The following is a 16,142-nucleotide window of genomic DNA, read 5'->3' on the forward strand; positions in this document are numbered from 1 at the left end:
AAAAATCACAACTGGAACCTAGTTTTATTTAACTTCAAATTATTTTTGTCATTTTTTAAAATTCTTTTTTGTTATGAAAGTATTGTGATTGTTACAGAAAACTACAAAAATACAGAGAAACAAGAAAAAGAACACCTAAAATTTATATATGTATAATATGTATTATTTTACAAAAAATGTGATCAGTTGTAAAGCTCATAACCTTAAGATCACATGGCCTTCGGAGAAGGGAGAGATCACATTTTTGGCAGCTGAGCCCCTCTCCTGTAAGAGCAAACCACTCAGAGAATAGAAAAGTCATTGCTTGATTCACCAGGTCATGTAGGATATATCTGTTCCATCCCTACACCTCTCTCTGGGCTTCATAAAGCAAAGAAACTTTAAAAAATATCTCATTACCCTCTATCCTCCTCCTGCACATCACTCTGAGCCCAAAATAGCCAGGTGCACTGAATCATTACACATCCAGCAGAAATGCTGCCCTCAGCTCACCTTCCACAATGCTCTCAATGCTTCATTGGCCAAAAGACTCACCAATGAAAAGGGCCTTAAGAGATTATGGGAAACAGCCATATCTAAACGTCTTAAGTAAGGATAATTCTTTTGAGATGGGGGTGGGAACTCCTGGGCCCTTACCAGCAAGAACCCTCCCTACTCCCTTGGTGTATACCTCAATAGATGGCCTAATCTAAGAGCTTTTACTTCAAAGTATTTTCTCCTATAACATTCTGTTACAACACAGACAAACCATTCATTAGTGAAAAATAGGACAGCTATAAAGGGCAACCATATTCTTGCCTCCCTGAAACGGTACCCACCTTCCAAGCCTGAGTCATTCCCAGCTGGGAAGTTTTCACCTGAGATGAGTGAAATTTCACAGTGCAGTCACTCAAAGTAAAGTATAAAAGTGGACTGATTTGCTTGGGAACTTACATAGCTGATGCAAAAGATCTACCTTCATAACAGGTTCTGTCTTATTTAATTAAGCAGGAGAAGGTTTCTCATATCTTTTACCAACTGGGTGAAAGTACCTACCAAATAGTCCTAGAGTTCCCTCCAGTTGATGGAAATGAAAGTATATTTGCAGAGTTAGTTTGTAAACTTGAAAGCAATGGAATAAATCACAAAAGAAAAGAATGACATATTTAACTACATAAAATGTAAAAATTTCTGTATCTTAAAAAATAGAAACAAAAACAAACAAACAAAATACAAACAGGGGAATTATCAATGATTACAGCAAGGATTTACTATTTTTACTATCTGAAAAACTCCAGTAAGTTGATAAGAAAGATAACAGGTTGGAACAGAAAAATGAGCAGAGAGAAACACAATACAGAACTGTAAATTGGTTATTAAAAAGTAGAAAACAATGTCCATTCTCATTAATCAAAGAAACACTATTTAAAACAAGATAGGTTTTCTCCTATTATTAACTCACCAAATATATGAATGCCTATTTTGTGCCAAGAACTATAAAACATTAATAGTACTCAATGTTTGCAAGAGGGTGGTAGGTAGCTAAGTGTTCTAAACACAACTGAGAAGGTAAGGTAAGGTAGTACAACTTCTTAAGAAAGCAATCCAGCGTTATGTATCAAAAACATGAAAACGCTTTAAACTCTTTAACTCAACACAGAGCTTCTAAAAATGTACTCTAATAAACCATAATGAAATGCAAAGTTTTAAGTATAAAGATGTTAATTTCAGCATTATTCATATTACCAGAAATTTAGAGGGAAAATGCCCGCAGAGTAATGTTCTTATATTTATATGAGAAGATTACTCAGCCATTAAAAAATAATGGTAAAGGAATTTTTAATACTCTGAAAACTTAAAATACTCTGAATACTTATAAATGAGAACAGGAGGATCAAACATTTTACATTAAGTATCATTTCAACTGTGTAAAAAAACAAACAAATATTTATACATACACACAGGAAGGCACACCATTGCTGGGAATTTGATTTAGGGGTGATTTCCATCTCTTTTTTTCTTATATTTTTCAGCACTCTTAATAAAACCCAAAATGTTAAATCTTTTTAAAAAAATTATTTGCCTTACATAAATAAGACAGAGCAGCTCCAGTAAGGCAAGAATAAAATACATTAAATGAGTAGAGAAGAAGAAATAAAAAAGTATTTATGGGCAGGAAGAAAGGACAGAGAGTAAAAACTGATTTAGGAGACCAGAAAGGACAGAACTTTCCTGTTCTCAAAGAAATTTTGCTTTCCTAAGCCCCAAAGCTATTGACTCCAGAATTATCAGTAAATACCAAGACATACTTAAGGTATTTTAATTTAATGCCAGGATGCAACATATGCATTTGGAAATTACATTTTCAGAAAAGTAACCTTAAAAAAAAAATAAAGACAGACAGTAAGATTAGAAGCAATGACCCAGATAATAGATGCCCCTTGACCTGACCATTCAATCTCCATTGCCTAGACTGACTTGCTGACAGCTCTGTTCTTTGACTGCACTGAATTCAATATATATTTATCCAGAACTTTTCCAGGTGGTCACTGTACATAAGTGAATAAAATAGGTCTAAGAGCCCTGCCAGCAGGGAGATTACATTCTTGTAGTGGAAATACATACTATATACAAATATAATAACTAACTTATCTAGTATTTAAAAAATAAGTGTTATGAAAAAAACAGAAAATAAAACAGGATAGGGGAGATCAGGAGTGCAGGGTAAGGGTAGGAAGTAGCAATGTTAAATAGGATAATTGGAGTACATCTATCTCATTGAGTTAACATTTAGACAAAGACTTAAAGGAGGTGGGAGTTTCAGCCAGGCAGACAGTTGAAGCAGAGCTTTCCAAACAGAGGAAACATAATAACAAAGGCCCCAAGGTGGGAATGTCCCTGGCTTATGAGGGGACCTGCAAGAAGGCCAGTGTGGCTGAAACATAAGTAAACCAGGGGAGAGCCCTAGTGAATGAAGTCAGAGAGAGGCAAGCGGTAGGGTGGGGGGTAAAGACTGTGGCTTTAACTCTGACTAAAATGGGAAGCCAGTGGAGGATTTTGAACAGAGAAGTGATATGAGCTGATATTTTAAAAAGAATCAATGTGACTGCTGTACAAAGATCAGCCAGCGTATGTGTGTTATAGGGGAGGGGGAGCACAAGACACAAGGGTGACCGACTCAGGAGGTTCACGTCTTTCTGGACTGCCTTTCTCTTCAGTGTTTAAAAGAAGTTTATCCACAAAGAGTTTTAAGGCTATGTTTGCAAAGAGGGTTTTCTCTTCCAATGAGGAATCCTGAAGAATGGGTCAATGGCCTGCTAAACCTAAACCATCAAAGGTTTAGGTCCTCAGCAGGCATCTTAAATTAATGATTACCAAGCATTTCCCTCTGCTCATTGTCCTGACATGAGTTCTGGGCATCACCACTATCCAACGAGAGGAGAAAAGACCTTATGCAGAACAGGCAGTGATAGCAGAATGACATCACGGGTGTGCTTCAAAGACGCCCCCAGTAAGTTCAGCTCATAAGCACTCTACAGTGATTTACTCTAACCTGCCAACGCCAGCTGGAGAAAAGATGAAGAAAGCTGACACAGCCTTAAGCCCTGGGCAGGCGATATAAGATCTTTTTCCCTCCAGTCCCCTGCCAGCCCCTCACTTCTTTCAGCCACTGATCCTTGCTTCAGAAGCCAAAGTGTGAACAGCACGTGTCTGGATTTCAGAAACCTGCCCAGCAGTTGGAAATTCCCTGCAGCGTGTCAATTGCTGCATCTGCTGTTGGCACTTGGAGCATGGGATCACACGGGCATTTTCTGAACATAAGCTTCATGACGGAAGTCTTGTATCAGAAGAGGGGACTAAAGAAGCAAGAAAACTCCAATTACAGTACATAAATTCCTAAATGTATGACAATCTGCCTTCTCAAAAAGAAACTGAGACACACAAGCAAACCAAACAGCTCAAAAAACAGCAGCAGTCAAGAACAAAAGCACAACACACCCTGACTAATGAAAAGGGTTTTATGGCCCAACAGGGTTCACCAGATATGTAGTGTAATGTAGCTGAAATAAGAGAGTACTCTTTTCCAAATCTCTTGCTCAGACACTTTTGGCAATAAAGGGCTTCTATTGCTTCAGCTGTAAGCCATCCTTCCCTCTTCCTTTTACCTTTCTTTCCCATCCAATTAGCCCTTAGCCTATACTTTGAACATCTCTTAGGCAAATAAAAGATGTACACCCAATTACACCATCTGTCACAAGAAAAGGGTGTAAGTGGGTAGGAGCTGGAAAAGGAGCTACTCTTTGGAAGAGCAACCTATATGCCCCTTGCCACCTGGATATGGGGAATTCAGTCACACTGCTCACAGGCAGAGATTTCAAAAATGCTTGAAATCTTTTAAAAATATTGATGCGCTAGTAAATTTAAAAAGGAATTCTGTGTTCAGGGATTGAGTGAAGACCGAAGTCCAGAGAAGTAAGTAGGGCCAGAGAGTCAACCTTTATCCTAAGAACATATGCTACCTGTTGAACTTGAGCTTTAGTTCTCTAAGCTTCAAGGGTACAGACAACATAAAAGGAAGTCCAATATCTCAGCCATAAAGCTAGGATCCCACAGGTCTTCACCCAAAGTATACGAATGAATCAGAAAGAACCATCTAACCCCTGAGAAGACTGCTGAAAAACTGATTATCTTAAATGTTGGGACTTACTGGAAGAGAAAAAAAAATTGCATTGAAAATTTAGACTATACATGAGTCCTCACAGGGGTCTGCAGTTTGAATTCATATTACTTCGGTGGGCTGAAAACCCTCAACAGATATTTTAATTAAGAATGATTTAATACAGACTGGTAATATACCAGGCTGTGGCTAAAAGCAAACTCAAACCTTCTCTGGAGGAGCCCACCTTCACTCCAGGTCTCAAAGAATTCCTATTAATGAAGTCTCAATGAAAATAAGCAGATCACAATAAAAAATAAAAACCAAGAAAAAAAGGCACATGAACAAGAAACAGCAGGTTAGCAGAAACTGACTTACAAGGACCACTTCAGATTATGGAGTCTCTTAAACAACCATATTTACTATATTTTAAAGACATAAAAGACAGGCTCAAAAATATATTCAGGGAACAAGAAACTGTAAACAAAGAGCAGAACTGAAAAGATCAAGTAAAATATATGGAAACAAAAATACATACTAATTGAAATTAAAATGTCAGTGGGGCATATTAACAAATTAGGTATAGCTAAGAAAAGATGTAGGGAACAGAAAAACAGAGTTAAAGAAATAATTTGGTGGCCTCTCTCTAAGCCTAACTCGGCAAATGAAATCATTACCCTCTCCCCTATATGGGACATGAAATCCAGGGGTAAAAGTCTCCCTGGCAACATGGGATATGACTCCCAGGGATAAGTCTGGACCTGGCACCATGGAACCAGTTCCATCCCTCATCCCATATTATCAACAGCCCCTTCCAACATGAAAAAGTTAGAATGGGCACAATCCAATTAACCCTAAAGAGTGGAAGAAAGATAAAAAGGAGATGGTGGAGCTCTACAGAGAAGGTAGGACTTAACAAATGAGTATGAACGCTGAATCCTTATATTGATATATCTTTTAGTTGCCAGTATCTCGGAGCAGCTAGAGTAAAAATCTAAAAATTGTAGAACTGTAACCCATACCAAACTCTGAAATCTATTCTACAACTAATTGTTGTGGTGTGCTTTGAAATTTATTGGTTTTTTTGTATATATGTTATTTTTCACAAAAAAGAAAAAAAAAGGTAATTGTGATGATGCATGCACAGCTATATGATGATACTGTGAACCTCTGTACATACTTTGGATGATTACATGGTATGTGAATATGTAATATATATCAATAAAATTGCATTAAATTAAAAAAGAAATAATCTGTAATGCAGCATACAAAGAAAGTTAGAAAAATGAAAGAGAGGTTTAAGAGAAATCAATGACAGGGTATATATACCTAATCAGAGTCAAAGAAGGAGAAAAGAAAGTGTGGATAGAGGCAACATTTGAACAATAATGTTTAAACATTTTCAAAACTGATGAAAAACACCAACTCACAGATACATGAATTCATGTATCAACAAATAGCAGGAAAAATAAACTAAACCCAAACCTAAACAAATCACTAAAACTGCAGAACATTAAAAAAAAAGATCTGGAAAGTACACAGAGAGAAAGGATAGATTACTTTTAAAGGAGAAACAAATATATTGATAGCTGACTTTTAATTAGCAACAGTGGAAACCCAAAGATAGGAGAATAACATCTTAAATGGGCTGAAGAAAAATAACCGCTAACCTAGAATTTCATTACCAAAGAATATGGATATTTGTCTGAAAAGGCAAAATAAAGGCCTTTTTTCAGACAAGCAAAAACAGAAAGTTTGCCATCAAAAGAACTTTACTAAGTATATTCTAAAGAAATACTTTAGGCAGAAAGCAAATGATCCAGGTGAAGGGTCTGAAATACAAAAAGGAATGATGAGAAAAGAAAGTAGTAAATATATGGGTAAGTCTAAACATTTACTCACAAAATAATAATAACATTGTAAACAAATAAACAAAATGAAAATAAAAACAATAATAATTTGTCCTGTAGGTTTAAAGGAGAAAAGAAAATACATGACAACAATAACATAAAAATTGGGAACAGAATGAATAAAATGTTAAGGGTTCTATAATCCCTCTTACTGTTTAGGAGGAAAGTAAAAATGCTGATTAACTTTTGACTTTTGGCTCAGTAAGAATCTATGCTGTAATTTTTAGGGTAACCATTAAAGGAAATGAAACTGGTGGGGTGGGGTGGGCTTTAGAAATGGAATGGGGAAAAAAATCCAAAAGAAGGTAAGAAAGGAGAAGAATAAAGAAACAGATGGGCCAGAGAATCTGAAAGCACTGGAAGAAAATATTTACAAAACACACACCTGATAAGGGACCAATATCCAGATTATACAAAGAATGCTTCAACTTCAAAATAAAAACAACTCGATTAAAAAAAGGGGGCGGGAAGTGGAAAAGATCTGAACAGACAAATGGCAAAGAAACACATGAAAGTCACTCAGCATGCTTAGTCACTACAGAAATGCAAATTAAAACCAATATGGATTAGCACTATACACGCACTAGAAAAGTTAAAATGAAAAAGACTGACCATATCAAATATTGGCAAGAATATAAAGAAACTGGAACTCTCATACACTTCTGGAGATATAAAATGGTACAACCTCTGTGGAAAACAGTTTAGCAGTTTCTTACTAAGTTAAACTTACAGTTACCATAGAACCCAACAAATCTCCTAGGTATTTTCCCAATGGAAATGAAAATACATGCCCACAAAAAGACTCATATGTACATGTTATGGTAGCTTCTTTCATAATAGCCCCAAATTAGAAAAAACCCAAATATCCATCAACAGGAGAATGAACTGTAATAAATGAATAAAATACAGTATTACAGTAATGAAAATGTGAACACTGCTAGTACACATATCAGCATGGACCAATCTCACAAACATTGCATGGAACAAAATCAGCCAAAGAGAAAAGAATGTATGTTGTGTGATTAATATGAATCCATTTATGCTCAATCAAAACCAAACTATGTTTTCTTTAGGAATGGATATGTAGATGATAACACTATAAAGAAAAGAGAATTCTACAGATCAGGATGACAGTTCCCTCCCTAGGGGGGAGGATGGGAGTTAAAAAGGGGAGCTCCTGGGGTACAGGCAATATTCTATTTCTTAATCTGGTTGGTGGATACAAGTGTATTCTCTTTAACATTCTTTCAAATGCTTTATACTCTCTTAACTCCTTTCTGTATGAATGATAATTCCACCCTTGCCCCCAGGCCAAAAAAGAATAACAACCTTTTCTAAGAGTGGCTCTTTTTAAAAGCAAGTGAGAAACTAGAAATGACTGTGAAAATAAGAAACAATGCTCCTAAAGACACACTATATATTCCAAACCAAGAGAAGACAGAACACTTTTTGTAACAACTGGTCATGAAAAATACTTTACAACCCTTGCAAGAGGGCAATTCTCCCCCACCCATGACAATAGTAAACATGGACACTCCAAAGAGCCCTGATTTGCTCAAGTTATACCCTTATACCAGCTTAATACTTGTGGTCCCATCTGAGTTTCAAGCAAATCGGAGAAAGCTGACCCCCTCCAACTCCCTTATTTCTACTTCTATTCCTTTTCAAGCATCAGGTCAGATTCACGGATGACTTTCCTCTTCAAGAAGAACAGACTGTTCAGATTGGGAAAAAATTCCTTACATTTTCTAGTTGTTTCAATTAAGTCCAGAGAGGGCTTTATGTCTTCTGATATTGAAGGCAGAACACTTAAACCTGGGTTTAATTTACTAGCTGTGCAACCTTATACAAGTTACTTAACCTTTCTTACACATTTCTCCTCACCTATAAAATAGGACACACAATATTTGTCCTGCCTGCTCAGAGGGCTAATGTGAGAATACATATGCAGAACTATAAAGTATCTTATGGTACTATCACAGTGTTGTCATTATTGGCTATTAACATCTGAGAGCTAAAATTCTTCCCTAGACCAACATTTAGTTGCTTAGGGTCTAAAGTGTAACTTAGTTCATTCATATAAGAACACATCTCCAACTCCCTGTATATTCAACAAACAGTACCTATCTGGATTGAGCCCCCTGCAAGCTTAACTATCCTCAGGAAAAATTTTAAAAGGTCTCAAAAAAGGTAGCTGAGAGTCCTGTTAATAATAATATTCCTCCAAATAGTGCCTCTTCTTCAGAATAAGTCGATTCTGGGGCAAAAAAAAAAAAATCAAATTTAGAAGCTATAAAAAGGCAACAGAGATGAGGTATACAGCCCACATTAACCACTGGGCAACGATGGGATACTATACTTCCACACTCCACACCAAAGCAGTCATGGAGACCAAACTATAACTCTGTCATCCTTGGGGTAAAAACAGAGGCCATTTCTTCAGCCAACATAAGAGGCTTAATTTTATTGATATATCTGAACTTTCTCATTTCTTTACCTTTTTATAACAGCTTTTCCTCCCCAACCTCAAGTAACAGTCATTCAGAAAATAACAAAGACCCTGGAACTGAGACTTGGGAAGATAGGTAGGCCCTTCCTGACAGGCTCATTTAATTAACATTTTTTTCTTTCCCAGGGAACTTGAGGCAGATCCATAGGCAGAGACTGCCGAGGGAAGCGTGTACTATGCAGTCTGTTGATATAACTATCTCCCCCACAGGGACAGAGCACATAGCTTAAGGATGCTTCTTCCTCTGGATGCCTTCCAAAGCCTAGCCTATTTTGACCTTAGGATCTATTTCTCACAAATTCGTTGACCGGCTGGCTCTGTCTTTGTTAATAAACATTTATGCTTAACTGGCAGCCTGAAAATGAAGGTGAGGCAGCACTGATAACCTCGAGAAATCGAGTATGGCCCAGAGCTGGAGTTAAAGAAGGAGGAATGAGAGGGACAATTTAAACAGCTAAACTCAAGCCTTATGAAAGGTGGATTTCCTGTACAACTGTTCTGACAAGCAGAGGATTAGACAACACATACATTCTACTTGGGTAAGAGACTCAGACACAAGTGATTCACCACAGAGGAGTAAACTGCTTTTCTGAAGATCTCTGAGGTTGTTGCATACTGGAAGACAAATTTTGGTTGCGAGCTGAACTTCTCAGCAAGACTCAACTTCAGTACACAACAACGGCATGAAGGCGTGAGGTCCCCACATAGGATCAGGCATTCCATACCCCTGGGTTAAGTTCTATCAGTCCAAAATACACAGCTGTGGTTTCTGGTCCCCTGGAGACTCCCATGTGGCACTCCCTCTACCTGCTGCACTTTAGAATTACAAACAGACCATAAAAAGCAAACATAAAAGATAATAAAAGGAATGCCAGTCTAGCCCCAGTCCTATTCCAATCTCAGCCCCCAAATGTTTGCAAAGAGCAAGGAGCACCAATGGCACAAGTAAGAAGTGTCTCTTGGGTGCCCTCTTGCTGCCATCATGGCTGTTTTGCAAGGCTGAAATGAATTTTTAGAAGAGGAAAAGAGGAGGAAAAGAGGAGGGGGCCAGGGCAAGAAAAGGGAAGTTATTCCAGTGGTGGCCAATGAATAACAACCAATGATTTATAGGAAGTATAATCCAATAATACAGTAAAATAAAACAGTGTGTGCCTGAGATGGTTTTGATTCCAGGAATTACAAAACATATTTAAAAAAAAAAAAAAGTGGGGGGGGGCAGGGGGAGAAAAAAAGGGGAAAAAAAGGCCAGATTGGAGTAAATTGGGCACAGATGGGGGATGCAATGGGGTTTCAGTGATGCTCTACCACAAATGTTGCTTCAATTATTCTTCTTCAAGAAACCAGAGTTTTATTTTTTTTAATTACAGAATTTTTAAAAATTAAAATTCTTGAAGTGCTTGTGGTTTAGATCAACAGCTCACCCTCCAACATCCTATCAGCCAATCAGATGGCTACTGAAGTGTTAAATGCTGAGCCACGTGGAGAAGGCCCCATTTCTTCCTTCAGGCTCAGGAATGCCTTAGAGAGATTACCAATTGTGACATCACTCTGGGAACCACCTATCTCGCCACCACCCGCCACAGGACAATTCTGGACACTGGCCAGGTAAGGAACAAACTGCTCACTGAGAGCTTGCTTGCCCAGAATTGTGGCTGTCCTCATCTATATGCATTCAATAAATACTTACTGAGTGCCTAATAAATTCCGGGTCCTCAAACATCTCTTGTCCTGTCTCTCAAATTTATTTATTGGCCCCCAACCATCTCAGAGTAGAACATTAGAATTCTAGACTATTGGTAGTTCTACTGAAGTAGGATTTTCAATTGGGCTCAGATGGGAGGAGGAGAAAAAGATCTCCCCACCAACAGCCTGAACCAATAATTTTTAAGATCATGGCTAAGATCTAAAAGTTCAGTTGGCTAAATGATGTGGCATAACTCAACTAATTTCCCTCCATGGGCAAATCTGGGGGTGGGGGAGTACCCAATCTGGTCTCACAACCTCTGCCTCGGTAGGGTTAGTTCCAGGGAAAACTATAACCTAGGAAAAAGGAGAAAGTGCCTTTCTCTCATTAGCATCTAAGTCTTTTCCTTCTTTTCATCTTCTGAGGTGTCCAAAGCTTTTCAACAGCTCTATGTCTTTCCTGACTGCAAGGGAAACATTTGAAAGCAGTCACACTAAAGTGTTATTAGCAATATTATTCCCATCCCTGGACTATCTGTATTTTGAAAACAGAGTAGTTACACAGAGTAGCACTTGGTTAAAAAATTTTTTCACAGCATTGGAGACATCAGCAAAAACATCGTTTTTAGTAAGGACTCCCCTGTTGCTCTCCAAATCATACCCTTTAGATACCACACCTACAGGGAAGGCCCAGGCACTGATTAAGAAGATCCAGAGTGCCTTCTAGGTCACAAGATCACCTCTGCTCCAGGCTGGAAGGCTGCTTCTCCACAGAGTCCAGGAACTGACATATGCAAACACCCACTCAGAAGGACACATCCAAGAAGGAATGGAATGAAAAATGATGGCCCAGATGTTCTACAGTTTGCAGTGGCTGCCAAATCACCACAGACCCCAAGCACCTGGGAGGGCCAGGCAACAGCAGGCACTTGCTTCCGGGTTTTAGACAGCTAGGGACCTGTGGCTGGGTGGTGACTCTGACAGCAGGCAGACTGGCCTGGAGGGAAGCTTTTAGAAGGGCAATGGATTACTGGACTTGGGGGTCTGAACACTGAGGGGTGATTTATCACTTCCTTACTCATAAAACTGTGATTCAAACTGCTGCTGATTAGTGAAGGATTTAAATCTTTACCCTCTCCCCAACCCCCTTCCCTCTCCACCCCCGGCACAGATGCTGCTACTCAGCCACAACACCCGCTTCTTGCCACTGTCCGTGCAAGCACAGCACAGGGGCCCAGAGAAGATGACTCATTTGCTGGGAAATGGAAAAGTGCATCTTCCCACCAGCCAGCCCTGCTGAGTGCTCTGCTCACCCCTCTCCCAATGGCAGCCCACACAGTGGGGTCTGGAACTGCCGCCTCAGCTGCACACCGGGTACTTGGCAGCACATCCACAGAGCTCTCTGTCCTAGCTGAGTGTTATATCCTGTGGCCTGGGCTGTTCTTTCCCTGAAACACCCTTGGAGCCTCTGATCACCTGAACTCATACTCTTCTTGGCCACAGCTGGTTCACGGAGGTAAGAGTCAGGACAAGGCCAGAAAAAAGTGGTAGGGTCTCAAGTAGAGGCTCTTACATGCCTTTCCTAGCTAGAGGATACTCACTATGACCAACCATGGAAAAGAACCCTAGAAAAGGTTCCTTGGCCTCAAGTAAAGGAACTACCTATTTGCTTCTTTCTCTATTCTCGCCATCTCCCCTTTCTTTCACCTGGATTTTCTTAATGTGTTTTTAACAATAGCTGGAAGAAAAGGATTCACTGGTGGCCTATGTAAAGGCCAAGATATTCCTTTTCATAGAGCAGAAGTTGCTGACAAAAGATGCTTCACAGGCAAGAGCTGCAGGTCCTTCACATTCATACCTACAGAGGCCACAGGTCACTTGATGTTGGAACAATACATTGGCAGATGCTGCAGCTTTGTGACAGGCAGCTTATTGAACTCTGGGTTGTTTTTTAGTGGGAGGCAGTAAAATGAATGGGAGGGCACCTCAGGAGGCCTCTGTTTCCTGAGTCCAGTGAGCTTCCTACTTTGTAGCAGAGTAACTATGAAGGAATCAATCTCCCTCCCCTTTGGACTTCACAGCCTCAACAGGTCAGCATTTTACAAACTTTATTTCCTCCTTCCTGGAAACCACCACTGCCCCTCAGGACTCCAGGCTTCCTCAGAGCTGCTTAAACAAATAGTCATCCCTAGAATAATTAGCCAAGTTCACAAAGGCACCTAAGCCTCTACATTTTTGCCTTCTGCTGGGAATTCTAAATGTCGTAGCAGGCAGCATGAAAGGAGAAAATCACCTTTAGGATTCAAATGTGATTGAAAGGCCAGGCAGACTAGCAAGGACTTTGCAGAGTCCAGGGAAGAACCATGTTTCAAGGGAAAGTGTGGCATACCCAATCATCAGGGAACAAACTCCTCCATCAGAAGCAAACTGGAGCATAACTCCCAGATACAAATAGGAAGGCAAATAAATCAACTTCAGGGCAAAAGAAAGCACTAAGAAAAGGTGCAACAAAAGAACTAGCTACATTCTGTCCAGAAATGCCAGATCTGTTTTACAACAGAGTCTCCATGGGGCTATTCCCACTTCCTGGCATTTCAGATAATAACTTTCCAGTCCTGAGACCAAACACTCACTGTCAATGCTCTGAAATGATTCCTTGGCAGCAGAGACCAAACCTGACTTGCAAACAAATACACAAAATAATGCCACCACATGCTACATATACTCATCAAGTTAAACCACATAATCCTTACCGAGATGGGGTAGAGGGAAGGAAAGATATCCTGCTAACAACCTTCAACTTTGACCTGGTCATCAGATCAGTCCTGACAATCAGTCTTCCTCCCTTCCCCCAAAAAACAAAGAATGTTCAGAAAAGCATTTCAGAATGCACACCAGTATATTAGCCAAATTCTAAGCTTGGTGGTTTTTGTGCTTCCAGATTTGAGTCACCAAAGCTCATCAATTCTCTGTTCTTACTCCTTGGCAGACTCCCACAAGGGATATCCCATAGGGAACTAGACTTTTCCATATTGAACAAACAGGGTACATGAGCCCAGAAACAGCTATTCCCAATCCCTGCCAAGCGTATGGTCTCTGCAGTGAAACATTTCAGCAATGCCTCTCCCCTGGGAGGGTCTGCAGCTTCCAAGAAGCTTTGCTGCTGCCTTTAGCATGGCCAGATGTGCAACAGCATCTCTGGATTTGCAAATTAAGCTCTATACCCATGATTCTCTCCTTTCGTCCCACCCAAGCACTAGAGATTCACAGAGATATCACAAAATAAAGATCTAAGAGGCAATGGTGGGAAGGGAAGTGTGTGTGCGGGGGGGGAGGGGGGGTAGAGTAATGGTGTGTTAACACAGGAAAAAAGCTATAGAGTAGTCTCTATCTGTCTAAATCAAAAAACTGGATGCTCCTTACCTTTCAACTGGGAGTTGTGCACTGCAAACATGTTGATGGTCATTAGCTGCAACATGCGGGTACTTCCAATAGGAGAGGGGCTGTGCTGCAGTAAAACCTGGAACTCCTTGAGGACCTTCTCAGTCACTGCAGGGAATGTCTCCATCCTGTAGATAGAGTGAGCCCATCAGTGAGGCACATCCCCAAGAGATCTTGGTGCTCACAGAGATATACACTCTTGGAAAGCAGACAACTAATGTCTAGGATGTTTCTTTGCTACTTTGAAAACTCTTTCTGGTATTCTGTGATTTTGAACAAACAGAAAAAAGTAAGGTGTTCAGATTTTGGTGATGGAAACAACTCAATTTTTGGATAAATCACTATATGAGTTGCTATGTTTTGGAGTGCTATTTGCTAAGGTCTGGTGATAAACGAATTCGAGCTGATATGAAAGTTTCTCTCTGAAACAGTTTTTCTAAATAGGGAACAAATTTCCTTTAAGCTCTAAGACCTACATATTCTCCAAACTCTAGTATAAAATATAAAAGTTGTATTCTATAAAAAGAGTCACATGAATCTAGAGATTCTTTACTCAAGGATTTATTTCAGGAAATCACACATAATTTATTGCTGTCTTCTTAGAGGTACTGCCACACTAATTGTTCCAACTAAGGATCCCAAATTTCCTCTTGAAGAATTCCTAAACCTAGGGCCCCAATGATCTGTTTTAGTCTTTCCTGTGTTGCTACCTTCCTTTCTCATACAAGCCTCTGTTCATCAGGGTCTTTATGTTTTCAGGCCAGTGGAAATATAATGCCCTGGCCAAGTGCCACTCCCTGTAATGTAGGGAGGCAGAAATTCAGTCAGTGACCTAGGGCTTCTGGAGAGGTCATTCAAACTACTGCTTGCCAAGCGTGGCCACTGGATCCCAAATAGTGGTGAATGCCTGGAGTGCCTTTGGCAACAGGAACAGACCTCAGAAATAAAAAGCAAATTCAAGCTTGGTGCTAGAGAGAGAAACCAGGCACAAGGGCCTTAGGTCCATACCTAACAATTCAACAATTTGTAGTTAGCAAGGTATCTTTTATCCACACCTGCCTCAAACAAACTAACTGTGGTACACTGGGGGTAGGGGGGGACCGAAGCGCTGTGAACTGGATTAATAAATGGCTTCTGGAAAGCCACAGAGAAGGAAACCTTCTCAAAATATTTGAAACAGTTTCAAGTCCTAGAGAAAGATGCTTCTAGTTTCACTAGCAGCTTGGTCCTTTCCTCGTTGAGAAGTATCCTCCCCAGATTAGAAAACCCCCAAATTCTCTGGCATTTTGGCAATCTTCATTCCTTGCCTTTGGAGGACAACTCCTATTACTGACCCACTGGTGCCCAGAAATCATACCACAGCTATGGGTCAATTACATTTTACATATCAGTTACCTTCTCTGCTGAGCTGTCCTCATTTTCATTGGCACAAAACATGCCATGTGCAGGACTGTGGGAAAATGATCGAGTAGGAAGCTCCAGGAATCAGTCCCTACATCATAACAACTATTAAACTGGCAGGAAGTGTCTGAATACATAATTTGTAAGAAGTACAAAAAAAGGTGGGGGAAAGAGGGAAATAGGAATAGTATATGTGTATGCTACTGAAGTGAAGTTGGTATCAAATCAAATATGATTGTCGTATATTTAGGATGTTAAATTTTAACCCTATGGTAACCTAAAGGAAAATACATGAAAAATATATCCAGATAGGAATGAGAAGAGACTCAATATGGTACAATACAAAATCAAATAAATATGAATGTAGGCATTAGTGGAAGAATTCAGGGACAAAAACAACATGACCTACAAACACTAAACAGTAAAATGGCAGAAGAAATTGCATTATCAGGAATGGCTTTAAATGTAAATGGATTAAACTCTCCAGTCAAAAGACAGTGGTAGGCAGAATGGATAAAAAAGAATGACCCAACAATATGCTGTCTATGAGAGAATCACTTTA

At 39.6% G+C, this 16,142-nt stretch overlaps 1 protein-coding gene across 4 annotated transcripts in view; it reads right to left on the reverse strand.

Annotated features, from left to right (window-relative positions):
• The window catches only part of SMG6 (SMG6 nonsense mediated mRNA decay factor), a 259,345-nt gene that overhangs the window by 182,136 nt on the left and 61,067 nt on the right, over window positions 1-16,142 (reverse strand). For all 4 annotated transcript variants that reach the window (XM_077165510.1, XM_077165511.1, XM_077165509.1 and 1 more), the window contains one exon: window positions 14,162-14,307. In XM_077165510.1, coding sequence (XP_077021625.1) covers window positions 14,162-14,307 — 146 coding nt within the window. The remainder of the gene's footprint in view (window positions 1-14,161; window positions 14,308-16,142) is intronic.

Source organism: Tamandua tetradactyla, chromosome 6 (assembly GCF_023851605.1).
Source record: "Tamandua tetradactyla isolate mTamTet1 chromosome 6, mTamTet1.pri, whole genome shotgun sequence".
NCBI lineage: Eukaryota > Metazoa > Chordata > Mammalia > Pilosa > Myrmecophagidae > Tamandua > Tamandua tetradactyla.